This window comes from Lontra canadensis, unplaced genomic scaffold (assembly GCF_010015895.1).
Source record: "Lontra canadensis isolate GAN:19392208 unplaced genomic scaffold, GSC_riverotter_1.0 scaffold27, whole genome shotgun sequence".
Taxonomy (NCBI): domain Eukaryota; kingdom Metazoa; phylum Chordata; class Mammalia; order Carnivora; family Mustelidae; genus Lontra; species Lontra canadensis.
Genome location: NW_022631021.1, coordinates 6049521 through 6075901, shown reverse-complemented (window position 1 = coordinate 6075901; position 26381 = coordinate 6049521). Strand labels below are relative to the sequence as shown.

The 26381-nt window shown below is 39.3% G+C and overlaps 2 protein-coding genes across 2 annotated transcripts; one reads left to right on the top strand and one right to left on the bottom strand.

The window, feature by feature from the left end:
- The first annotated feature begins 1794 nt into the window (after positions 1–1794).
- Positions 1795–26130, top strand: SDHAF4 (succinate dehydrogenase complex assembly factor 4). The gene is made up of 3 exons (XM_032864427.1): positions 1795–1949; positions 16448–16597; positions 25228–26130. The coding sequence occupies exons 1-3, from the start codon at positions 1886–1888 to the stop codon at positions 25335–25337; spliced, it is 324 nt and encodes a 107-aa protein (XP_032720318.1). The 5' UTR covers positions 1795–1885; the 3' UTR covers positions 25338–26130.
- On the bottom strand, positions 5218–6732 carry LOC116871639 (Y-box-binding protein 1-like). The gene has a single exon (XM_032864426.1). It carries the CDS (start codon positions 6597–6599, stop codon positions 5637–5639), a length of 963 nt encoding a protein of 320 aa, XP_032720317.1. The 5' UTR covers positions 6600–6732; the 3' UTR covers positions 5218–5636.
- Positions 26131–26381: the final 251 nt, after the last annotated feature.

Genomic DNA, 26381 nt, shown 5'->3' with positions numbered 1-26381 from the left:
CTTTTTTTTTTTTCCTTGAGTAATGAGATCCAAATATTATGTTTTGGGGTGATTTTGAGAGGTCCTATTCCAAAGAACTATTTAAAACCCTTTACAGTCCCAGTCCTTGATCAAAACTTCACTAAACCAGTGCCCATGAAATCATGTAGATCTTTATCTCAAGCCACATCCCTTTCCAGACAAAGTATAAAGGATAAAGTTTTAGCCTCTGAGAAGATCTCTCTCTCTCTCTCTCTCTCTGCTGTTCCTTGAGGGCCTCTGTTAAATGGGATTCTAAATGCCAAGGCAGTCCCTTGATAGCTGAGTTAGTATATTTAGCAGAGCCATTCATAATCTGGCTTTGAATGTTTTTCCTCAGTCAACTGGTCACAAGGAACTCATCAAACTGTAGATATGAAGTAAGGGTCAAAAATGTTTGTGGGAGCTAACTGCTAACGAAAATTGCTTGGGTTTTGGTTCTGGCCCTCTCTTGTATATAACACTTTTTTTTTTTAAGAAATATTTATTTATTTTAAATATTTTTTAAAAATAATTTTTAATATATTTTTTAAATTTTTAAATAAATTTATTTATTTACTTAAATATTTTAAACTATTTAAAAATATTTTATTTATTTGACAGAGACACAGCAATAGAGGGAACACAAGCAGGGGGAGTGGGAGAGGGAGAAGTAGGCTTCCCGTGGAGCAGGAAATGGGGTTCCATCCCAGGACCCTGGGGTCATGACCTGACCTGAGGGCAGACAATTAACGACTAAGCCCACGCGGGCGCCCCAGTATATAATACGTTTAGTAAAGGGGACTCCTTCTCTAGGAGGATCAGGTAACTCCCAGTTTATGATGAGAAACTCAGATTGCACAGCTACCTGATGTCACCTTCTCAGACATTACCAGGCCCAACAGCTAGCCAAGAACTTTTCTGAAAAATTAAAAAAAAAAAAAAAAAAAAGTAAAAATAAATATCTAGGGCCCTGCACTGTGATTCTGTGAGGATTTCCACAAGTTACATAAAGCACCTTGATCTGCCACATATGCTCCAAACGTCATTGGAACTGTTGGAATTTATGGGCCAACTGGCAGAGCTCCTTCCACTGCAGCCTGGACCAGATGGCAAGCCTTTTCTTGCTGTGCTCTTCACTCAAAACTGTCATCTTTCAGGTCATCTGGTCAATCAGTCAGAACAGACGAATTAGGGGCACCTGGGTGGCTCAGTGGGTTAAGCCTCTGCCTTCGGCTCAGGTTATGATCTTAGGGTCCTGGGATCGAGCCCCGCATCCGGCTCTCTGCTCAGCGGGGAGCCTGCTTCTCCCTCTGTCTCTGCCTGCCTCTCTGCCTACTTGTGATCTCTCTCTCTGTCAAATAAATAAATAAAATCTTAAAAAAAAAAAAAAAGAACAGACGAATTAGAGGAGTTTACTGAACGACTAGATATTTAAGAAATAAAAGAACAGTAAAAGGAGCAAAAGAGTAAAAGGTGCTTCACCTTTGTGTACTATAAAAGAGATCTTTCAAGAGACCTCTGCCTCAGATTAAGAGGAATATACCGAATTATATTCCCTCATCCAACCTCAGCCATGATTTGGGGTTTTCATCAACACAGAGGTCAGGTTGGTTTGAGTCGCTCTTCGAGAGAAAGCTGATGCTCTCCAGAAACCTTTCCTACAGACAGCGCCTGACGGGAGCGTGGATTCCGAGGGTGAGCTCCGGAAGCCCCGCCCCGGCCCGGCCCCACGCAGGGCCCACCCCTCCAGACGCAGGCCCCGCCCAGTCACAAGCAGGCCCCACCTCCCGAGGGCTCCGCCCCTCCTGCGGGGTGGACCTCGGTCGGCTCCGCTGGCTCCCCGCCTCCTTGCTAGACCCACGGGGACGCTGCGGGATTTGGCACCATGTCTGTATCGAGGCTGGCTCGGTTGCTCGGCTGCGTTCCGGCCACCGCGTGGAGAGCGGCAAGTAAGATGTCCGGCCCCGGGGCCGAAGTCGCGGGCGGGGTCGCGAGGCCCCGGTGCCGCGAGAAAGTCCTCCCTCAGGGAAGTCGCGTGTGTCCCGGGCTTCTGAAGGCGCTGGGTGCTACAGAGCTGCTCTTTTTCGGCTCGGCCACCCACGTCTTGGTCCTGGTTAGGTCCCTTCTCCATCCCGGATCTCAGGGGTGGGACTAGGGCTAGATCACCGCACCCAAGCCCTTCCAGCCTGGGCACCCGCTTCCTTCCGGTCACTGGTCAGGAAGGGCAGCAAAACGTTCGGGGTTGTTTACTTGGGAGCCCTCAGCGCGCCCTACTCTTCGGTACTCGTGAAATAAAATGGAAAAGAGGGCCCTTGGGGAACGAGACCCATCATTTACTTATTTAATTTACATCAAAAAGGGTTTGTGGCAGTTTGCAGTATTAAAAAATTGGAAAAGTGCAGAGGTGGGCCAAAGTAGCAGATTAGTATAATAAAAATTAGATAAAGCCAAGAATTGTTAATACAAAGAAAGTATGCATGTTTTCAGTAAAAACGAACCATTTTAAACCCATTTTTGTTGGAAAGCTTTCTCAGTATTTTAAACGTAACCCACAGAGTATGCTAAACTTAGTTCTAATTGAGGACATCCTGGAGAAATTGTGTAAGTTGGAAACAAAATTACTGCCTCTCTCAGTAATGGGCCCCAGATTTCTATGCAGTTTGTTTTTTTGTAATCATTTCTCCCCAAACGTATTACTTGTTAATTGTAAACATTATAAATGGTCCAGGAGTGAATAATAAAGTGAAAAGTCCCACTTTATCCAAACTCCAAAGTAGTGACTGTAAATTTTGTTGTGTGTTCATTCACCGTCCCTTTCTCACTTGTTAACAAGAATGAAGTGGTTGATACCAAAAATGTATATAACACGTGTAAGTTATAAAGCAGAACTTACATTTATGAACTCATTTTCCAATTTAAGAAATAGAATATTTCTCTTACCAAGCAGCTCCTGTGTGCTTCTTCCCATTGGAGTTGTTACTTTATATGGTTTTGGTCTTCATAGAAATGACTTCTTACCATTTGTATTTATTTTGCTTGCGTTTTTCAACTGACACTATATTTTGAGACGCATCTATATTGATGTGTGAGGTTGTAGTTAATCATGCAGTTGCAAGAATGTATCATACAGTTTTTCTATTCTTCTTCCCAGTGGACATTTGGGTAATTCTGGAAACACCAGGATTGGCTGCTATACATTCTTGTTATGGGTGCTCTAATGCAAGGAGAGGAATTACTGGAACATATGGTATAGGCCTTTTCCATTTTATAATACGATGCCAAGTAGTAAAGGCATTTCCATTCCTACTGGCAATTACGTACCTACCAGCAGAAACATCAGTTCTTGTTGTTCCACATACTTGTCAACATTTGCTAATTATCAGAAAATTTCGTTTTTGTCTGAATAGGGTGTTGAAATGGTATTTTTGCTTTGGGATTTTATATCCACTATCCTAGCTAAATTCCTTTCCTCTTTTAACTTCTCTAATTAAAGAAGTCGAACATCTTTTCAAATATTTATTAGCTTTTTTTTTTTTTTTTTTTGGTGAAATCTCATTTTCTTTTTTTTTTTTAAGATTTTATTTATTTATTTGACGAGGGGTGGGGAGAGAGAGAGAGAGATCACAAGTAGGCAGAGAGAAAGGAGGAAGCAGGCTCCCCGCCGAGCAGAGAGCCCGATGCGGGGCTTGATCCCAGGACCCTGAGATCATGACCTGGGCCGAAGGCAGAGCCTTAACCCACTGAGCAACCCAGGCGCCCCTCTCCTCATTTTCTTAATGGATTGTTTGTCTTTCTTATTTAAATTCTTTACTAATATCCTTTACTAATGTTTTTTACTAATATTCTATACTTTACTAATATTCGAAACCTTTTTGAGTTGTGTAAGTGGCAAATAGCCCAGTTTGGGGCTATTTTTGTCATGCCATCATGGGTTTGGTTTTTTTTTTTTAATCATATATAATAGCAACAGAATAAAATAACAGATCTGCATGTATAATCACATAGCTTCAGAAGAAAGGTGTCTTTTTTTTTTTAAAGAAAGGTGTCTTTTGAGGAACACATATTCATAATTGTAATCATGTCTTGATCCTTTTGTTTATTGTCAGTGCTTTGTGATCTTGTCTAAAAAAGCCTTTCCTACCCTAAAGTCAGTTATTCTGTATTTTCTTTGCAAAGGTCTGTAGTTTTGCTTTTTATATATAAGCCTTTATTCTATCAGGACTGATTTTTGTGTATGATGTGAGGCAGGAAATCAATTTCACTTATTTTCCATGTCAATAATCTGTTGTCCCAGGTCCATATATTGGGCCTTTCCTTCCCTGATATAATGCCAACTCTCTTCAATCATGTTCTCATAAACATATAGGCATGGGCTTATTTCTTGGCTCCATTTTCAGTTCCATAGATCTATTTGTCTATTCCTGTGCTGATATCACCTGTCTTAATAACCATACCTTTGAAATAAATCTTTCTTTTTTTTTTTTAAAGATTTTATTTGTCAGAGAGAGAGCAAGCACAAGCAGGGAGAGCTGCATGAGGAGGGAGAAGCAGGTTTTCCTCCGAGCAAGGAGCCCAATGCTGGACTTGATCCCAGGGTCCTGGGATCCTGACCTGAGCTGAAGGCAGACACTTAACTGACTGAGCCACCCAGGCGTCCCACCTTTGTAATAAATCTTGATTATGTAATAGGGCAAATCCTCCCATTTTGTTTTTCAGAAGTGCCTTGTCAATTCTTAGGTATCTGCTTTCCATATCAAATTCTTAAAAAAAAAAAAAAAAAAAGGTCCCTGTTGGGATTTGACTAACACTGCTCAATATTTTTTTGAATTATTATTTTGTAATTGCTGCTTATGTATAGAAACATAATTTACTTCTTTATTGCTTTTGTATCGTATAACCCAGCTAAATTAGGTTATTAATTTAAATAATTTATCGTAGCTAGGTGGGGAGGGTATTTGCTATGTAGGCAGTCATATTAAGGGCAAGTATTAAAAATCTAGTTTCTCACTTTCTAACATTTATATCTTTTTCTTTTCTCTTGTTTTTCTGTCTTGCTCAGATTTCCAATAACATGTTATCTAGAAGTGATGATATCTTGTTTGTTATTGTAAAGGGAATGCATTCATATTTCAAATGTCATATTAGCTGTGGATGTGCCTTTATCAAGTTAATGAAGTCCTATGCTGTGTCCAAAGGGTTTTTTTGTTTGTTTGTTTGTTTTTTATTTAAGACCTTTATTAACGGGTGCTTGCCGTTTGTTGACTTTTTTGAAAAAATCAAGTTGTAAACTTTTATTACAAATTAAAAATGAGGTTCTTAAAAATCTCAACTTGACCAGATATGAAACGATTTAAAAACCTTTAAAGGTGTATTGAGAAAAACCAGGCTTTTTTTTTTTTTTTCTTAAAAAACACGTTTGTCATTACCAAAAAGAGACGTCTTTAGGTAAAAATAATAAAAACCCCATGCTGCATAGATAATGCAGATAGTTCTGTTTATCTGGTCAATGGGCAAAAAGCAAGCACTTAAGGTCTTCAGCTCCAATCTTTTGTTCATTTCTTATTGCTGGAATTTCATCTTCATTTCTTCGTGTTGGATGACTAAACCGGATGATGGTAGAGATGGTAAGCCGGCATTTACTCAGCCCCGCCCTGCTCAGCCTCGGGAGCGGACGAATTCTCAGCTGGTGGATCGGCTGCTTTTGTCTCTTTGCCATCTTGTGGTTTAGGGTTTTCTGGGCCTCTGCGTCGGTAATTGAAGTTGCGCCGGTACCAACGTTGAGGTGGCTGCTGACCCTGGGTCTCATCTCCTTGATTTTCCTTATCTTCCTCGTTGCCATCCTCTCTAGGTTGTCTTTGGAGAGGAGGACCCCTGCGGAATCGTGGTCTATAACCCCGATACATATTCTGTCTCACTGGTCTACCTTGTTCTCCTGCACCCAGGTTGTCAGCACCTTCCATCACTTCTCCCTGCACAGGAGGGTTGGAATACTGTGTTCGACGCCCATAGGGTCTCCGCATGTAGTAAGGTGGGAACCGTCGCCTGCGGTAGGGCCGGCGCTGTTGGGCCTGGCCTTCGGGAGCACTTTCCGATCCCTCGTTCTTTTCCCCACTCTCACTATTCTGGTAATTTTGCTGGTAATTGCACGGAGGACCCCTGCGACGTGGATAGCGTCTATAATGGTTACGGTCTGCTGCATATTTACTGCCTTGCACTGGAACTCCACCAGGGCCTGTCACATTTGCTGCCTCCGCACCCTTTTCTCCTTCAACAACATCCAACTCCACAGTCTCTCCATCTCCTACACTGCGAAGGTACTTCCTGCAGTTATTCTTCTTTATGGCAGTCTGGTGTACAAATACATCTTCCTTGGTGTCATTCCTGTTGATGAAACCATATCCGTTTCTTACATTGAACCATTTTACTGTTCCCAAAACCTTCGTTGCGATGACCTTCTTGTCCCCGCCGGCAGGCGCCGCCGATGTGAGGCCGCCCGGGCCGCCGCTGCGTCCGCCGCTGCCCGTGGTGCCGGGCTTGGTGTTTGCAGCGCTGAGGGCGGGGGCGGCGGGGGGCTGCTGGGTCTCGGCCTCGCTGCTCATGGTTGCGGTGATGGGGACTGGGGCCGGCTGCGGCAGCTGCGGCTCCTCCCGGGGTGTGATGGTAACTAGGCCGGCGGCGGCGGTGGGGCTGCTCAGGGCTCTCTGGGGTCCGCTCTCCGCTCCCGCTACCGATCGAACTGTCCAAAGGGTTTTTATTGTTGTTTAGGTATTTGTCTGGTTTTTAAGAATGAATAAATCTTGAAACTTACTGAATTCATTTTTCTTCCTCTTCTTGGGGTGATTATAACATTTTTCTCCTTTAAATCTGGTGAGTTGGTGAATTGTAGATTTTTCTAATGCTAAATACTCTAGCATTCCTAGAAGATACTGAAATTGATCATGATGATTATATTTTTAATATGATGTTGGATTTGGTATGCTAATATTTTGTTTAGAAATTGGCCTGTTGGGGCACCTGGGTGGCTCAGTCAGTTAAGCATCTGCCTCTGGCTCAGACCCTGGGATCACCAGGGTCCTGGGATCGAACCTTGCATCAAGCTCCCTGATCAGCAGGGAGCCTGCTGCTCCCCTCTGTCTCTCTGTGCTCTCTCTCTGTCAAATAAATAAATAAAATCTTGAAGAAGGAGAAGGAGAAGGAGAAGGAGGAGAAATAATTGGCCTGTAATTTTCCTCTTTTGCAGTTTCGTTTTCTGGTTTTGAAGCTTAAGTTATTCTAGCCTCATACAGTGAATTCAAGAGTCTTACTACTACCCTTTTCTCTTCCTTGTTATGTTTTGTTTAAAAAAATTACTCATTCTTAGAGGGTTTGGTATAACTCAAGTATAAAACTATCTGTGCTCTGATGGAATATTTTAAATTACTGGTTTAATTTCTTTAATGGTTATTGCATTCAGTCAGCTTTGATGAGTTAAGTTTTTCTAGAAAATTGTTCATTTTTTACACTTTCGTTATATAGGCATAAGCATAAAGTTCCCTTTTTTGAAAAATGTCTTCTCTCATATATAACTATGTAGTCTCTTCTCTTCATATTATTTATTTTGCCTTCTTTTGTTTTTTTCTTATTAGCCTAATCAAAGACTTCACAGCAGTTTTAATCTTTTAAGGGAACCAACTCTTGCTTTTGTTGATTCTCTCACTTGTATGTCTTATACTTATGTTATCATTTTCTTCTTTGTGGTTATTTTCTTTCCATTTTCTGTGTGTCTCTCTTTAAAACAAAACTAAAAATATGGAAATGGCGCACCTCATGGCTTAGTTTGGACTATAATAGCAAATTACCATTGACTGGATGCTTAAACACCAAACAATTATTTCTCACAGTTCTGTAGGCTGGGAAGCCTGAGGTCAAGGTGCCACACATCTGGTCTCTGGTGAGAGCCTGCTTTCTGGTTTGCAGATGCCTGTCCTCTAATTGTGTCCTCATGTGCCAGAGAGCAGAAAGCCACAGCAGGCTCTCATATTTCTTCTTAAAAGGGCACTAATCTTTGTTCATGAGGGCTCCACCCTCATCACCTAATTACCTCAAAGAAGCCCCACCTTCTAATATCACCACATTAGGGGTTAGAATTTCAATATATAAATGAGGGTGGTGAAGGGGACTCAAATCTAAAGTTCCTAACATTGATCTTTTGCTTTTGTGTATGTTTGTTGTTTTTTTTTTTTTTTAAGAAACATGGTAATTAATGGAGCTTCTTACATGAGCAACATGTGGCCAGATTTTGTTTATTTTGTTTTTTGGAATCTGACAGTCTATACCTATTTAACTGGAGAGTTCAGATCATTTATAAGTCATAATTATTGATATAATTGGCTTTATTTCTACCATATTTTTATACCTTCTATTTGTCATACTTGGTTTAAATTAAATATTTTCTTCCATTTTTTTCCCTCTGTTGGTTTGGAAGATATACATTACCTTTTATTGGTTACCCATGAAATCTAAATGCATACTTAAGGAAATCTGAAGTGAACACCTTCTCCTAAACAGTGCAAAGTGTAAAAATGCTTTGAATTCACTCACCCTCTATCTTTGTTGTTCATACTTTTAGGTGTGTATATGTGTGTGTTCTAGTGTATATGTTGGGATGGGATTGTGGTATTGATAATATGACATCACAGTTATTATGGTTTTATATACTCAATAAATAAAACTTTCATTTTCTCTCTGTTCTTATCTCCTTTTTATCTCTTTGCTCTTATCTCACTTTACTTTGGGGATCATTTTCTCTTTTTTTATTAATTAATTTATTTATTTGACAGAGATCACAAGTAGGCAGAGAGACAGGCAGAGAGAGAGAGAGAGGAGGAAGTCAGCTCCCCACTGAGCAGAGAGCCCGACTCAGGGCTTGATCCCAGGACCCTGCGATCATGACCTGAGCCAAAAACAGAGGCTTTAACCTACTGAGCCACCCAGGCACCCCTGGGATCATTTTCTTAAAGTACATTGCTTAGAAGTCCCATACATGACTGTCTTTTGTGGTAAAGTTTCTTCATGTTCTTTTGATATAGGTCTTATTTTTAATCTGAAAATCTGGTTTCTTTCACTTTGTGCTTTTGAAAGGTGGTTTCACTGGGTGTATCATTTTCTCATAGCTCTATCTTCTGGCTTCTATTATGGCTATGGAGAAGTTATCTGTCCAGTTTTTGTACCTTCATTAGTAATCTTTTATCTGGCTTCTTCTTAGATCTTCCTTTGATCTGGCTTCCTTGTTGGGGTTGTTCATTTTACATTGTGTCCAGTTGTACTTTTTTCCCCTTTCATTTGGCATCTTTGTGATTCCTGTCTATTGTACCTCTCATGGTATTTCCACTATCTCCTTGTGGAATTATGATTAAACAAACATTTGTTAGACCTTCTCATTTTATCCTCCATAGGTTTGAACTTCTCTTTGGTTATTTTCATCTTTGTCTCTATGCTTTTTCCTGCATAACTTCTTCAGAACTTAATTCTAGATCACAGATTCTCTTCTCAACTTGATCCTATTTAGCCTATTTAGTCCTATTTAGCCCTTTTATTGAGCTTTAAATTTAAATTGTTATATTCCTAAATTTCTTTGTGTTTTAAGTTGGCCTTTCTTAGTCTCTTACTCATTTCTCCCTTTTGGCCTTTTTTCCCCTTGAACACATTAAATAGTTATATTCTGATTTCAGTGATGTCAGTATGTCATATCTTTTTTTTTTTTTTTAGTATGTCACATCTTTATGGTCTGGTCCTATTGGTTGATTTCACTAACTCTTGCTTGTGATGGCTTGTTTCCTCAAATTTTATTGGTATTCTCTCTTGAGACTTGTGTGAGACATGAATTGAGAGGGTATTTCTCCACAGAAGATTTGCTTCTGCTCTTCCCATGTGTCTGGAGCACTTCACCTTGACTTGGGTCCACTTTATATAAGATGCTCCCCTTGGGCATTTTTGGACCATGCTGATAGTGTGTAATCAGGCATAAACATAGTGTGGTCAGCCAGTAGTTTCAAAATCTCTATAAGGGCTTCTTTTTTTCATTTCTGCTCAGAACCAAGGTTGAGAGGGATGCTCGTCCCTCCTTGACTGTTGTCTTCATTAGCTGGAAGTTTGCTTCTAGTTCCTTGCTCTTTTTACCAGCAGCATGAACATCACCTAGAGATTGTTAAAATGAAGAATCTGAGACCTCACTCAGACCTGCTCAGAGTCTGCATTTTAATAAGATCCTCCAGGTATTTTATATGCACATCAAAATCTTCAGGCTCAATTTCTCTTCTGAGTGCTGAGCCTCCCGGGGTCCTGGCCTCTAGCAGGCTTTTGTTCGGCTCAGGCCCAGAAGACTCCTCTCCCTGCTGTTCTGGGAGCTCTGGGCCCTAGCTCTAGGTGGGAAAGATATAAGATAGGTAGTGGTTTAAGTGTTTGGTGACCTCACTGAATAGCTTTGTTGGTTTATCATTTTATACTTTCTTAAAGGATCTTTGATTAAGAAATATTTGTGTGTTTTTTCAACCTTTTTAAGTGTCTTATAGCGATAGGTTTTTAGGCATCTCTAATTTATCAGATTGCCAGAAACAGAAGTTATGAAAGCTTGCTTGTTGTTTGTCTTTTGTTTTCAGTCAGTCTTTTTTCCTTTCCTTATTATTCTTTCAGAAGGTCATCTTCTTGTTTGTAATGTGCTTGTGAAGAGTTCTAAAGAGAATTTTTTTTTTTAAGATTTTATTTATTTATTTGAGACACAGAGAGAGAGACAGTGAGAGAGGGAACACAAGCAGGGATGCAGGGGGAGAGGGAGAAGCAGGCTCCCCGCAGAGCAGGGAGCCCAATGTGGGGCTCGATCACAGGATCCTGATAACCTGAGCTGAAGTGAAATGCTTGACGACTGAGCCACCCTGGTGCCCTTTAAATAGTCTTTGGATAAGGCCAAACCACCCCTTGAAGAAGACGACATGGGCTTTATGGTGGTGATTTCCTTGTTTCTCAAAGGATGATTTTTGCTTTAAGTTTGTCAGCTATTGCCCATGCAGTTGAGGTAGTCAGAAGCGTGCTAAAGGCCTCAATATAATACAAACATTTATATACAGCTAACTTTTGCGCACTGTAGGGGTTAGTGGCTGATCCCCTGCACCATAAAAAATCCACGTATAACTTTTGACTACCCCAGAACTTAACTACTGATAGCCTACTATTGAGTGGAAGCCTTGTGATAACATGAACAGTTGATTAACACATATTTTGTGTACTATATATATTATACATTGTATTCTTACAGTAACATAGGATAGAGAAAATAAACATTATTTTAAAAAGTCATAAGGAAAAGAAAATACATTTATAGTATTGTACTGTGAAAAATCCACGTATAAGTGGACTTGTGCAGTTCAGACCTGTGTTGTACAAGGGTCAGCTGTAATTACTGTCGCTTAGTATTTGATAGGCAGAATCTGCTATTTGATAGGCAGAATCCATAGGAGTGGCGCTGGGCCTCCCCTTCACGTCTTTGCTATTCCTTATGATCCAATAGACCCTTTTCTCTCACTGTCTGTCCTTCAAGCTAATTGTGTGTGCCTTACTGCCTCCACCCCTGCTCGGTGGCTGTGCACAGACTTGATTCCAAAGCTCTAAAGCGTGTGGGTACCAAAGAGCACAATGTCCCCTGTCTTATCTTGTACGGTACAGAAATGAGAGAAATTCTCTTCCTCCCCAGTCTGTTACACTGTTAACCCGTCTACAAAAATAATTCTGATTAGGCCACTATGGTCTCAGATTCCTTTGAGAAAATTGGTCTTTTAGCTTTTCCTTGTAACCTTTTTTTCTAAGATAAAGTTCCTTCAGAAGTACTCAAGACCAGGAGCGCCTGGGTGGCTCAGTGGGTTAAGCCTCTGCCTTCAGCTCAGGTCATGATCTCAGGGTCCTGGGATCGAGCCCTGTATCAGGCTCTCTGCTCAACGGTGATCCTGCTTCCCCCTCTCTTTCCCTGCCTCTCTGCCCACTTGTGATCTCTCTCTCTTTCTCTGTCAAATAAATAAATAAATAATCTTTAAAAAAAAAAAAAGAAGAAGAAGAAGAAATACTCAAGACCAGACCTATAGACTAGTTTCTCAAACTTCTCCTTTGCTACTCCTCTCTCTTTTCCCACAGTACACTCATATTCCTCTTCTTAACCAAAAACCCTTTTGCACATTGACTTCTGTGTCCTACAGTTAGGCTCAATGGAGACATACACCTTACTCCCTTTCTCTGAGCTAGGCTGTAGGACAAGTAGAAATATCCCGGTTCTGGGGAGGATACAGACTCAGTGAGGTTCAGGAACCATCTTAGGGTCAGTCACATTGCTAAAAGTGGGATGGCTAGCATTGGAACCCATGTGTGATTCTAGTGCCCTTAGCTTGCCAGGTTTTTTTTTTTACTTGTCCATGGTATTACTGAAGGAAAGGGCCAAGCTGCTGTAACAGTTCTGCTGATGGGACAGGCAGGACAACTCTGCTTTGACAGGTAATTCGGGGATCATTGTTCTTTCCATCTTGTTGCTCCACCGTCTATAGGCCAGTGCCGCTGATCAGCCCCATGTACAATAGTTGAATTTTACTTGCTATTTACAACATATGTTCTGAATGGTTGGACATAGGTTCTGAATGGGCACTGTCTATATCATACTAGTTATTAAATATTTTACGTATCCACTTGCCCTAGGTTTTATCTGCATCTGCATGGTTGAAGCTGGGTCACTGTCATGTCTGTATTATAACCCAAAGAAGTGAGAAAAGACATCCAGGGCAATCAGCTTTTTGCAGAAGTGGTGCAACCCAGAATTTGCACACATCACTTCCAATCACAACCCATTGGTCACCACTTGGACATGTGACTGCTTGGCTGCAGGAATGCTGGGAAATGTCTTCTCTAAGCAAGTGGCCCGGTGCTCAGCTTAATAGCGAATGAGATGGGAGTGGGAATCTTAGAACTGAATGGAAGAAGGGAAAAGGAGCTACTTGAGACAGTAGGCAGCTTCCACCACATCTACCTAATGTCACTTTTTCAGAAAATAATTTTGTTCAAATTGAACACAATTACTGTAAATTAAAGACCATTAGACCTGCTGCATTGGATTATTGTAGGTTTAAGGAGGTATCATGTTTTCAGCCCCTAGTACAGAGCCTGACACATAGGAGGCATCTAACCCATGTTTATTACTTATATTAGTTACATTTAGTACATCTGTATCATTTCAGAGGCAAAATTTTTAACTTCAGATTATGTCTGCTTTATAATTGGTAGTCAAGACTATTTTGTGCCATTTTTTATGATTTTGTGCAAATTCTTAGGCATTTCTACAGATTTGGAACATACCAAGATTAATTTTTACACTGAATATCATTTCAAGCATTGAATTAAGAGATTTTTTTTGATTTGCAAAACAACCAAACCTAAAACAGAAAGTGCTAATTTATTATATTGAGTCAAGTCTGAGTGCACAGTAGCAGGTGGTTACTGGTATCTGTTAAATAAATACTTGGCTGATTTTTAGGCTTCAAAGTGAGTTATTTGATGTACAGGAATACAGACTTGCTTCATAACCAGATGCAGAATCTAGTCATTAGCCAGAATAGATGAAAAATCTGTCCACATTTAGAATCTAATTTGTAACTATTAAAATACTTTCCATATATCTATATTAATTATACTGAATTATGATGACTTAGAAACAGCCTTTCATACTTTATAAATTTGTGATGGATTTGTTGATGGATGCATAGTTGGACATTAGATAATGAACAGAATTTCTGTTGTGGAAGTTGGCTAAACTTCCTAAATTGGGTTATATTGATGTCACATTCTAAAGAATCCTATATTTCAGATAAGAAGTGACTAACAAAAATCCTGTGATTTGGACTGGAAATATCTTTCAATTGAGCATGGTTTATATTCACTAAAATCTTCAATATAGTATTTTTAAAATAGTCACAATAAGCCAAGATCAGCTTGTTATATGAAATATATTAATATAATCAGAAGCTCATATTTCTATATTTTCCATTTCTTAAATAAAAGTAAATGCTGGCTTATAAGATATTGTTGCAGGTTTTCCTCTTTAGCCTTTTCTTATATGTTTAAATATTACTATGAGGATATACGAAAAAATTCAGTATGTCCTTAGATAATGAAGTGGGAGTTTGAAGGCAAAATGGTCTGTACTCTAAATCAATAAGCAAAAATTTTAAATAAGTAAATGTTTTTATTTTAATGTGCATAGAAATTTTTGTTGATCCACAGTTTTTCTCAGCCAATTAATGTCACAAATATGTAGTATTTTATATAAGTGACCATGTAGTTGGGAGAAAACTGTATTAATTCTGCAGATCATTGTCATAGCTTTATTAAAACATTCAGTTATGTATTTTTTTAATCCTTGTGTTTTGTGGGCTCTTGGATCTGTGGAAGAATGATAGTTTGTATTCTAATTGGTCATTCAAACAATAATTTTGCTACTCCCTGAGCTATATGCAGTAGATATGCAAATGAACAGCCAGTATTTCAAAATTGTTAATACAGTTTGTATGTAATGTTAACTTTATGTAATCTTACAAACAAGTGTTCCAAGTTGGCTGTGGAGGGTTTGTACATATAAAAAGAGAGAAAGATATATATGTACAAATATTTATATGCATATATATATTTGTGTGTGTGTGTATGGCTGTTTGTATATATATAATTGTTTTTAAGTAATTCGTGTACCCAACATGGGGCTTGAACTCACAACCCTAAGATCAATAGTCACAACTGACTGAGCTAGCCAGGAACCTCTATACAGAATTTTTTTTTTTAAGATTTTATTTATTTATTTGACAGACAGAGATAACAAGCAGGCAGAGAGGCAGGCAGAGAGAGGAGAAGCAGGCTCCCCGATGAGCAGAGAGCCCAATGCAGAGCTCGATCCCAGGACCCTGAGATCGTGACCTTAGCTGAAGGCAGAGGCTTTAACCCACTGAGCCACCCACACGCCCCTACACATAATTGTTTAAAGCAGATGGTAAGGTGATGTCATGATAGCTATAATATGAATAAAATACATATAACAAAAGAAAATTTTCATTATTTGTAATGCTACCGGGACTTCCAGATAATACTGCAATGATAATATTAGATAAAATTTGTCACGATGGTAAAAGCTTTGCATGAATTGTCTTGTTTAATTTATTTAGTAACTCATGAGATAGGTACTGTTACCTTTAATTTAGAAGGGAGGAAACAGATGTAGAAAGGGTAAGTCACTTGACCAAAGGTCAAACAACTAAAACTGCATTAGTTTCCTGCTGCTGCTATAACCAGTTGTCACAAACCTAGTGGGGAGGTGAGAAGTCTGAAATGGGTGAGAAGTCTCTGGGCTGAGATCAAAGTGTTCGGACTGTGTTCTTCTGGATGCTCTAGGGGAACAATCTCTTTCTTCGCTTTCCAACTTCTCGAGGCTGCTGAAGTTCCTTTCCTCCATCTTCAAAGCTGGCAGCATCCATCACGACTGTCTCATGCTGCCGTCCTTCTGGTTCTCTCTTCCAGTTGTCTCTTCCCGTTTTAAGGATTCTTTTGACTGCAGTGGACCCACACAGATAGTCCAGGGTAGTTGCTCTAGTCTACGTTCATATGATTAGCAGCCTCAATTCAGACTGCTACCTAAATTCTTTACCATGGAACCTCACCTCTTTATAGTTTCTGAATGTGAGATTCCAGTCATCTTTGGAAGCCATCATTCTGCTTACCACAGGGGTGTAACTGGAACTGGTCCCCAACTCTGTCTGCCTCTGAAGCCATTCCTTTAGGAAGTTCAAAACCCAACCCTGAAGTCATTTTTTAAGGATGGTTTTGTACTTATTGAACAATGTCTTAACAAGGGTTGGATAACCTTCATAGCAGTTTAGAAAGTTTAGCTTTCTCCATATGACCTATGGAGAAAGTGATCGCATTTTTATGCTGTAAATGCCTAGTACATTTTTAAATGTTTAATTGGCAGGAAAAGAGAATCATGATTAGGATTCAAATATAAGAATACTAAATACAGTCTCTTATAATTTAAATAGTAAATATTGTCATTAAAACTTTGTATACTTAGTAACGCTTCATATCTTATTTCTGTTATTTAGGGCATTGGTTCACACAGGAATCCGTATTTTATATATATAAGTTTTTACAATTTTGATAATGGTTAACTAATTCATTTTAAAGCTCTTCTTTTTAAACTGATAATATTGGTTGCCTCTGAGAAAGGGAAATAGCTGTCTAGAAGATAGAGGAAAGAATTTTCACTGTATGTCCTTTTGTACAAACAAAACAAATAAATAAATAAAACAAATTAATAAAAAACAAATAAATAAAATGTTAACTTTTTAAAGTAGAATAAAAGAACAGCTTCTAATTTTTCACTGTCTCCACTCTCCAGGATCACCCCTCTCATGTCATTCTGTGAGGAAAATGAGTTCTCAAGGAGGAAAATCCAAACCTATCAAACAATCTGTTAAGAAGCCAAAGTTACCAGAAGGTCGTTTTGATGCACCAGAAGATTCTAATTTAGAGAAAGAACCACTGACAAGTGAGTATGGGCATACCTCACAGATATTACATGTTTGGTTCCAGATCACTGCAGTAAAGCAAATGTGGTGGTAAAGCAAGTCAGATAACTTTTTTGGCTTCCCAGTATGTATTAAAGTTATGTTTACACTGTACTGCAGACTGTAAAGTGTGCAATAGCACTGTGTCTAAAATACATATGTGTGTGTGTGTGTGTGTGTGTGTGTATATATAATTTAATTTAAAAACACTTTATTGCTAAATAATACTATCATCCGAGTTTTCAGTGAGTCAGAATGTTTTTCTGGTGGAGGGACTTGCCTCAGCGTTAATGGCTACCAACTGACCAGGGTGGTACTTGCTATAACAATTTCCTAAAACAAGACAATAGTGAAGTTTGGAACATTGATTTATTCCTTTCATGGAAGATTCCTCTGTACCATGAGATGCTGTTTGGTAGCATTTTACCCACAGTAGAACTTCTTTCAAAATTGGGGTCAGTCATCTCAAACCTTGCCACTTCTTTGTCAGCTAAGTTTGTGTGATACTCTGTACCGTTTGTTGTCATCTGAACAGTCTTCCCAGCATCTTCACCAGGAGTAGAGTCCATCTCACAAAACCACTCTCTTCACTCATCCATAAGAAGCAAGTGCTCCTCTATTCAAGTTTGAGCAAGAGATTGCAGCACTTTGGTCCCATCTTCAGGCTCCACGTCTAGGTCTAGTTCTCTTGCTGTTTCCACCACATCTGCAGTCACTTCTTCCACAGAAGTCCTGAACTCCTCTCCTCAAAGGCATCCGTGTGGGTTGGAATCAGCTTCTTCCAAACTCCTTTTAATGGTCATATTTTGACCTCTTCCCATGAATCACACGTTCTTCACGGCATCAAAATGGTGCCTCCTTTCCAGAAGGTTTTCAATTTACTTTGTCTGAATCCATCAGAGGAACCATTACCTAGCGCAGCTGCAGCCTTACAAAATGTATTCTTTAAATAATAAGACTTGAAAGTTGAATGACCTTGGTCCACGGGCTGCAGAATGGATGCTGTGTTAAGCAGGCATGAAAACAACATTAATCTCACCGAACATCTCCATCAGAGCTCTTGGGGGACCAGGTGCACCGTCAATGAGCAGTCATATTTTGAAAGGCATCTTTCTTTCTGAGCCGTAGGTCTCATCAGTGGGCTTAAAATACTAAGTAAACCATGTTGTGGGCAGATGGGCTGTCATCCAGGCTTTGTTTGTTCTACTTACGGAGCACAGACCGAGTAGATTTAGCGTAATTCTTAAGTGTCCTAGGATTTAGGGAATGGTCAATGGACACTGGCTTCAACTTAAGGTCACCAGCTGCATTAGCCCCTAATAGGAGAGTTAGCCTGTTCTTCGAAGCTTCGAAGCCAGGCACTGACTTCTCCTCTCTAGCTATCAAAGTCCTAGAAGGCATCATTTTCCAGTAGAAGGCTATTTTGTCTACACTAAAAATCCATTGTTCAGTGTAGCCACCCTCATTTCTTATCTCAGCTAGATCTTCTGGAGAACTTGCTGCAGCTTCTCCATCAGCACGTGCTCGTCACCCTGCGCACTTTGATGTTATGGAGATGACTTCTTTCTCCATATCAGCAATAAGGCTGTTGCCTTTCTTATCTCTTGTATTCACTGAAGTAGCACTTTTCATTTCTTTCAAGAACTTTTCCTTTGCCTGCACAATTTGTAAAAAAAAAAAAAACAAAAAACAAAAAAAACACGGTATCTGTGAAGCACAGTAAGATGAGGTATGACTGTATGGTAAAGCATCTCGTAATTTTTGAAGTGTCATAGAAGGTATTTTAGTTATTGAGGAAAAAAGAATGAAATATGTTGTTGTTTATAATTCTTTATTAACATAATAAGGCATATTTCACAATGAATAAATTACCATATTCACCATCACTAGGTTTAAAAGAATAGTTTAAAAGAAAGTGTAGGTTTAAAAGAATAATTTCCAGGGGACACCTGGGTGGCTCAGTCAGTTAAGCATCTGCCTTTAGCTCAGGTCATGATCCCAGCTTCCTGGGATCAAGCCCCACATTGGGATCCCTGCTCAGCAGGGAGCCTACTTCTCCCTCTGCCTGACACTCCCCCTGCCTGTGCTCCCCCTCCCCCCAACAAATATATAAATACATAAATCTCTTTAAAAAATAATAATTTCCAGGAACGCCTGGGTGGCTCAGTTGGTTGGACGACTGCCTTCGGCTCAGGTCATGATCCCGGAGTCCCGGGATCGAGTTCCGCATCAGGCTCCCAGCTCCACGGGGAGTCTGCTTCTCCCTCTGACCTTCTCCTTGCTCATGCTCTCTCTCACTGCCAATCTCTCAAATAAATAGATAAAATCTTTAAAAAAAAAAAAAGTAAAAAATAAAAAATAATAATTTCCAAGCCGCTCACAGTGATTGACTGTTTTATTTATTATAGCCCATTATTCACATTACGAAGTATACGACTTGAGACTTGTTTCAATGCAAATAACTTGATATCCACTTGCACAGACTCAAACAAAAGGTAGTACAGATTGTCGCTGGACTACAAGGTACACAGGTGGAATACCCCAAGGCAGTGATGCTGCTAGGCTTCGAAGAAAGATGAACCTTGGGACTAAACACTATATGGAAAGCAGGATATTCTCCCTCCTTCTCTTGTCCCTGGTCACTTCTCTTCATCATTTTCTGTCATCAGACTCCCTTCTAAGTCCAATGGGCAAAGGAACTACTCCTAGCTGTTACTCAGGTCGATAGAACAACTAGACCAAAATTTACAATTGTTATTTTCTAATTACAAAATTCTTTTTTTTTTTTTAAGATTTATTTATTTATTTATTTGAGAGCAAAGCCTGAGGGTGGGGTGGGGGCAGGGGAGGGAGAGGAAGTGCATCTTGAACAGACTTCCTGCTGAGTGCAGAGCCAAGGCAGGGCTAGATCCTAGGACCCTGAGATCTCAACCTGAGCCAAAACCAAGAGCTGGTTGCTGAGCCAGCTGAGCCACCTAGACACCCCTAATTCCAAATTTCTTAAGAAGAGAGTTCGTTGGCCAAGCTTGGATCAGGTGTCTAGAGCTAAATCAGAGTGGCCAGTGGGGTGGGTCACAGATGAAGGTAGTTATTCTCACCATAGCCATGTGGTTGGAGAAAGAGAAGGGGAAGTTTGGAGAAAGAAGAGCTTTTTTGAGGGTGGTGTGGTGATAGACTAAATATTGTTTTGCAGTTAATATATACAAAATCTGACTCATGTCTTAAAGCTCTGTTTTTTAAAGTGCTACTTTATTTTCATTCTGTACTCTTTGCTATCTTTGAATTGTGAAACATGTGCACGTATTAGCTAGTCAAAAAATAATGTTTTAAATAGCATAAACATAAACATACCAGTTTGAAATTTTGGGAGATGGGCTGCCCTGCTTGTCTCCTGAGAGTTAACCCATCTATGTAGTGAAGCATCCTAGGCAAGAAGATATCAACAGAGGACACAGGGGCCTTTTATCTGGACCTCTTCGAAATATAAAAACTTTTCTTTTTGTTCATTCAGTTAAATATTTCAGTTTATAGCACTTTACTAAGCCCAGTCTTAAAACTAGGTCAATCAGCCAAAATGATGGAGACTTTTAAGAAGCATAATCTAAGGTAAAATTTTCTTTCATAGTTTTCGCCAAGCACAAAAATCTAAGAGGAAATTTTTTCATTAAAACATCATACACAAAAGTAGCAATCCCAGAAGTAAACCCTCACACGTATGCTCAGTTGGCTTTTGAGAAGGTTGCCAAGATCATTCAGTGGGGAAAGACAGTCTTTTCTATACGTGGTGCTGGGAACACCTGAAGTCCACATAAAAAAGTATGAAATTGGACTCTTACCTTATACCATGTTTAAAAATTAAATATGTCAAAACCCTTAAATTAAGAGATAAAACTATAAAATTCTTAGATGAAAACATTGGGGGAAAATCATGATACTAATTTTGAAAGCAGTTTCATGGTCATGACACCAAAAGCATAGACAGCAAACACAAAAGTATACAAATTGGACATTATTAAAATTAATAAATTTTATATCAAAGGATAATATCAAAGGATATTATCAAGAAACTGAAAAGTTAACCTATGGAATTGTGGAAAATATTTGTAGAGCATATATCTGACAAAAATACTGAGAATAAGTAGAAAACTCCTACAACCCCACAGAAACAACTCAATTCAAAAATGGACAAATGACTTAAATATACATTTCTCCAAATAAGATATACAGATGACTAACATGCACTTGAGAATGTGCTCAACATCACATTCCATACATCACACGATGAGATACCACTTCACACCAACTAGGATGGCTACAATTTAAGAAACACCAGAAAACAAGTGATGGCAACAATGTAGAGGAATTGGAACCCCTGCATTTCCGGTGGGAACGTAAAGTGATGCAACTACTATGGGAAACAGTTTGGCAATTTCTCAGAAAAAGTCAGCTATAGACCACAACAATTCTAGGTATATATCCAAAACAATGGAAAGCAGGGACTTGAGCAGGTATCTGTATACCTGTGTTCCTAGCAGCTTCATTCACGGTAGCCAAAAGAAACAGCTCAGATGTCCATCATAGATAAATGGATAAACAAAATGTGGTATGTGGAATACTATTCAGTCCGAAAAAGGAATGGCATTTTGATTGCTACGGTATGGATGGACCTTGAAAACATTATGGTTATGACAAATAAGCTAGACAGAGGGACAAATATATGATTCCACTCAAATTAGGTACCTAGGGTAGGCAAATTCATAGAAACAAGATACAATAGAGGTTATCAAAGTCTGGGGGTGGGGGGAAAGGAAAGGTTTTTGCTTAATGGGTACAGAGTTTACATTGAGGATGATGAAAAACTTTTGGGTGTAGTATGATGGTTACAGACCATTGAGAATGTAGTTAATGCCACTGAATTGTATACTTACAAATGGTTAAAATGATAATTATTGTATACGTTTAATACAATAAAAAAGAAAAATACATTTTTTAAAAGATTTTATTTATTTATTTGACAGAGATCACAAGTAGGCAGAGAGGCAGGCAGAGGGAGAGGAGGAAACAGGCTCCCTGCTGAGCGAAGAGCCCGATGCAGGGCTCGATCCCAGGACCCTGGGATCATGACCTGAGCTGAAGGCAGAGGCTATAACCCACTGAGCCACTCAGGCGCCCCAGAAAAAAATACATTTCAAAAGATAATCATCTGTTTGACACAATGCTAGGTATTCTTTGTAACTTTTGAGTCTCTGAAATGTATGTTGAACATACCATCTCTTCGAAGCTGGTCTATAAATATCACCAAACCCAGCAAATGCTTTTCAATCCCCATTTTATAGGAACTGTCTGCAAGCTTCAGCATTGTTAACCACTGCTTCTGGAAATCTCCTGTCTTGGTTTTGGTTATGTTTTGTCCAGTTCCTCCTCCTATTCCATTTCTTCCTGAACTCTTTCTTAAGCTCTTCTACCTCTGCCCAGAAGCAGAGATTCAGAAATCTGCAGATAGTTCTTCACTCCTGCTTCCTCCTGTGTCCTGACTCCTAGTCTTGTTGGTACCACCTTCTTAACATTTGTCAAACTCCTCTCCTTTTATCTGTCCTACCAACAAAGCCCAAATTCAAGCATCTGTGGTTCTGTTGGTCTGTCCTCTTCCTGTTTCCTTTCTAGGCTTGTCTCCCTGCTTCTGGTATATACGTTGTTCTAAGAAAAGTGTATAGGTTGTCCTTTTGCAGAGAGTAGACTTCATTATTGAGATAATAAAGGAAGATTGTTTGCAGCTGAGTACGCTGTTTGATGCAAAGGTGAATAAGGAAAATGAGATACAAAACTAACTGTGAACAGGACGTTGTATGATAACCAGCATAAGAGATGTGCAAAGAAGTTCAGAAAAAAAGTAGAGAAAAGAGATAGGGTTTAAGGGTTTAAAGGCACAATAAAATCATAAGTAGTTAAGGAGTGGTAGGGACATGTTTCAAGAAAGAGAAAGGTGTGGTCAGAGGGAAAGAGGCTAGGGAACATGGTACCTCTGAGACATGGCCAGTGGGCCTTCTGGCTGCAGCATAGAGTGTACATAGTGGATTAATAAAATCTAAAGCTAGAGAGGTAGTATGGCTCAAACTGGGAGGGCCTGAGGTACCAGATTATAGCATATGGGCTTTATGCAGTGGACAGTGAGGAAAGCTCTGAATGTTTTTGAATGGAGATTATTTTAATCAGCTTTACTAAAGTATAATCTGTGTATAATAAAATTCACCCATTTTAAGTAAACACGTTGGTGAATTTTAACAGTGTTTATAGTCATGTAACCAACACAAAGTATACAACGGTACCATCCCACAAGGAGCCCCTAGTGCCTCTTTATAATTAGTCTCATTTCCCCATCCCTCTGGCAATCATGAATCTGTTCTCTGTCAATATAATTTTGCCTTTCCTAGGATTTTATATAAATGAAATAATATAGTACATAGTCTTTTGTGTCTGGCTTATTTCACTTAATGTGATATGGAGGAGGGATTCTGTTTTATAAAGATTAATTCATCCTTCTCTGCAGATTAGGTTGACATCATGAGAGTCAGAAAACAGATGAGTTAGAAAACGCTTGTATTAGTCTAGAATGTGACTGAGCATGACTCAGGGTGGTACTGGCGAGACTAAAAAGTTTCAGAAAACTGCAGGTTATTATGAGGGTGAAAATTAGGTTAAAGAAACATGAGGGAAAAGCCTCCATAGAAGGTTGTGTTCAGAAAGAAGAAAACTCAAGGCTGTGGGACTTGGAGAGGGAACATATTCAGGAGATAATGAAATCAATGCAGATAACGCAAGTGGACATGAGAATCACTAGGAAAGAGGACAGGGACCTCTGTGTTCCCAGTATGTGAGGTTACTAAAATGAGTATTGGTAGGAAGGATAAGGGGGAGAGGTGAAGCTGTGAACCAAGTATTGATCCTATCCAAGAAGATAAAAAGTCTTTATTACCAGATTGGAGCAAAGTGTTGGACAAGTGAATGGTGTGGAATTCAAAAGAGGAAAAGCTATAGAGGTTTGGTGGGAGATGAGAAGCTGGAAGTAGCAGTGAGCCACAGGAATGTCTTGACACTTTCTTCCCTCGTGCTATGGACTGAATTGTGTCTCTCTGAAATCCTTTTCAAAGCCCTACACCCCAGAGTGGTGGTATTTGGAGATGGGGCCTTTGAGAGATAATTGGGTTTAAATGAGGTCTTGAGACTGGGGCCTCATGATGGAATTCGTGCTCTCATACTAAAAGACACTGGAGAACTCGCTGTCTTTCTCTTCTGCCTTGAGAGGACACAATGCCATCTGCAAGCCAGGAAGATAGTCTTCATCAGAACCCAGCCATGCTGGCATCCTGATCTCAGACTCGTAGCCTCCAGAGTGTAAGAAAGTTAATTTCTATTGTTGAAGCCGGTCAGTCTGTGGCAGTTTGTTATGGCAGCCCAAGCTGACTAAGGCATTCAGCGAGCCCTGGAGATACGGGAGACAGAAGAGCTTCCCTTAGAGGCTTTCAGAGGAAGTCCAAGGATGGAGTTTTTTAGAAAACAGAATGATAGGTGGGGAAGAGTTTATTCATAGTGGAGAAAGAATTTTAAAAATAGCTAAGTATTTGAAAGTTTTCAAGGTAAATTTTCTATTTTCTTTTTCCTAGAGCAGGACTACATGATTTTGGCGATGTTCATTTAGCTTTCTAAAGAGACACAGCTTAAGAATTGAGGTTTTCTAATAGCTGATTCCTCTTCCGTTCTTCCCATATACAGAGCAGTAGTTTATGGGCTGAGAACAAGACTGCAACCAGAATGTCTGAATTCAAATTCCATTTTACCACAGTAGTAGCAGTATGACCAGAACCTTTCTGAACCTCTTTGTGCCTCATTTTCCTCATCTGTAAAATGGAGACCACAATTGTTCCTGTCCCGTAGGACTATCATGAGGACAAAACGAGTTACTGTGAATAAAGTGCTCAAAAGTAGGCCTGACCTAAGGTGGATGGTCCTGTTATGAAACACAGTATTGATAATAATATCTGTTATGTCCATAAACGGCAGTATCAGCCAACTACTTGCTGAAGCCAAAACCCTATGAAGAAGCGCAAGAGTTCTCATAGCTAAAATTAATTGAGCATTCTTATGTACCCAGCATTGAGCTAAATCCTTTACATGTGTTTCTTTAATTCTCAACGGGCTAAATCAGGTACAATTGTTGTACCCATTTTACTGTTAAGAAAACTGAGGCACTGAGCCAAAATAATCTTGTTTCAAGACCTTTCAAACGTTATGGATTTGTACTCTATATTCCCTGCATTCCATTCCTTCTCTTACAATCCATCAGCATTATATGCAGCTAACTCCCCACACTGGGGCCTGAGAACATTCCAAGAATTCTAAGTAATTAATGTAGGTGATATGGTCTGTTGAATATGACAATTGTATCCTGAAGTGATTTCTCAAACTTGGGAAAAAGAACCACATTTACAGTTCATTTAAAAGACTGCATAGCAATAACCTAGTCAGTGGTATCTCCTGTAACCCTGTCTTCAAAATTGGCCAGAATGCCTTTCTCGTCTCTGTTGACTACTGTTTTTGCATCTTCTTTCTTTAGAATTCCCAGATGATATTAATCCTGTTACCAAAGAAAAAGGTGGACCCAGAGGCCCAGAACCTACCCGATACGGAGATTGGGAACGAAAAGGACGCTGTATTGATTTTTAAGACACATATATTATTAACTTCAGTATCTTTTTCTGAATATGTAGATCCGAATTTATTTCCACTTGTTTGCTTTCTGTATATCCTTTAAATCATTTAATTTCTATAATGTGTTTAAAAACATAAATAATGCCTTGAAAGAAAATATGCTGCTATAAAGTAAGAAAGGGTAATAAAAAAAAAAGTAAGAAAGGGGAAATAGTTCTGTATTAGCACATTAATTTTACTTTAAGTAAATTGGAGTATATAAATGATGGTTAGAGCTGCAAACTCATTTCATCACATTTCAGTTTAATCAGCTGCTTACAGAATGCAAATGTAAATAAAACAAGTTTTAATGATTTTTATTGCCACATGCTAGGTAACAGTGACTTTTTATGTGTGAGTTAAGTAATACATTATAGTTTGGTAAGGCCATAGTAAGAACAGAAAATCTAACTCAGACCAGATTACTTGGTTTCAGATCCTGGCTCTGCTACTTATTAGCCATGTGATCTTGGAAACGTTATTTAACTTCTCTATACCTCAGTTATCTTCATGTATAAACTGGAGTTAATACTAGTTCTACCTCATAGGGTAGTGGGAAGATATTTAAATGAGTAAGTACACGTAAACCACTTGGAACAGTGCGTAGCACATAGCTCTCACTGTAAGTGTAGCTGTCCTTCAATTTTAAATGTATTTTTCCAAATCTCTAGGCTTTCTGTGGGGAAATATTAAGAAACCAAGTTTGGAATACTTGAACTGAAATTGTTTTATATGAATATAGCATTAAAAATCATTACTTGGAAAATTAGTGATTTTTTGCATGGATGAACTGAGCTGAAATACATACTAGTTTGTTAAACATAAAATTTAGATACAAAGCGGAGGATGAAATGGGCCAGCTTAGTCAGTTTTGATGACTCAAAAGCTCTTCTGTTGTGGCCTTTGGATAACTGGGTCATGAAAAAGTCATATCCAGTTTACAGCTGTGGAATGAAGGAAGACTTGGAAACTGCTGGGCTCGCCTAAGGCATCCTTCCTCTGGCTTTACTCAGTCCCAGA

Bases quoted from the DNA above. Each gene is read 5' to 3' on its own strand.
- LOC116871639 (XM_032864426.1), bottom strand. From the start codon at position 6,599: ATGAGCAGCGAGGCCGAGACCCAGCAGCCCCCCGCCGCCCCCGCCCTC.
- SDHAF4 (XM_032864427.1), top strand. From the start codon at position 1,886: ATGTCTGTATCGAGGCTGGCTCGGTTGCTCGGCTGCGTTCCGGCCACC. The intron at 1,950-16,447 runs GTAAGATGTCCG...TCCACTCTCCAG, and splicing joins CACCGCGTGGAGAGCGGCAA to GATCACCCCTCTCATGTCAT. The intron at 16,598-25,227 runs GTGAGTATGGGC...TTCTTTCTTTAG, and splicing joins AGAGAAAGAACCACTGACAA to AATTCCCAGATGATATTAAT.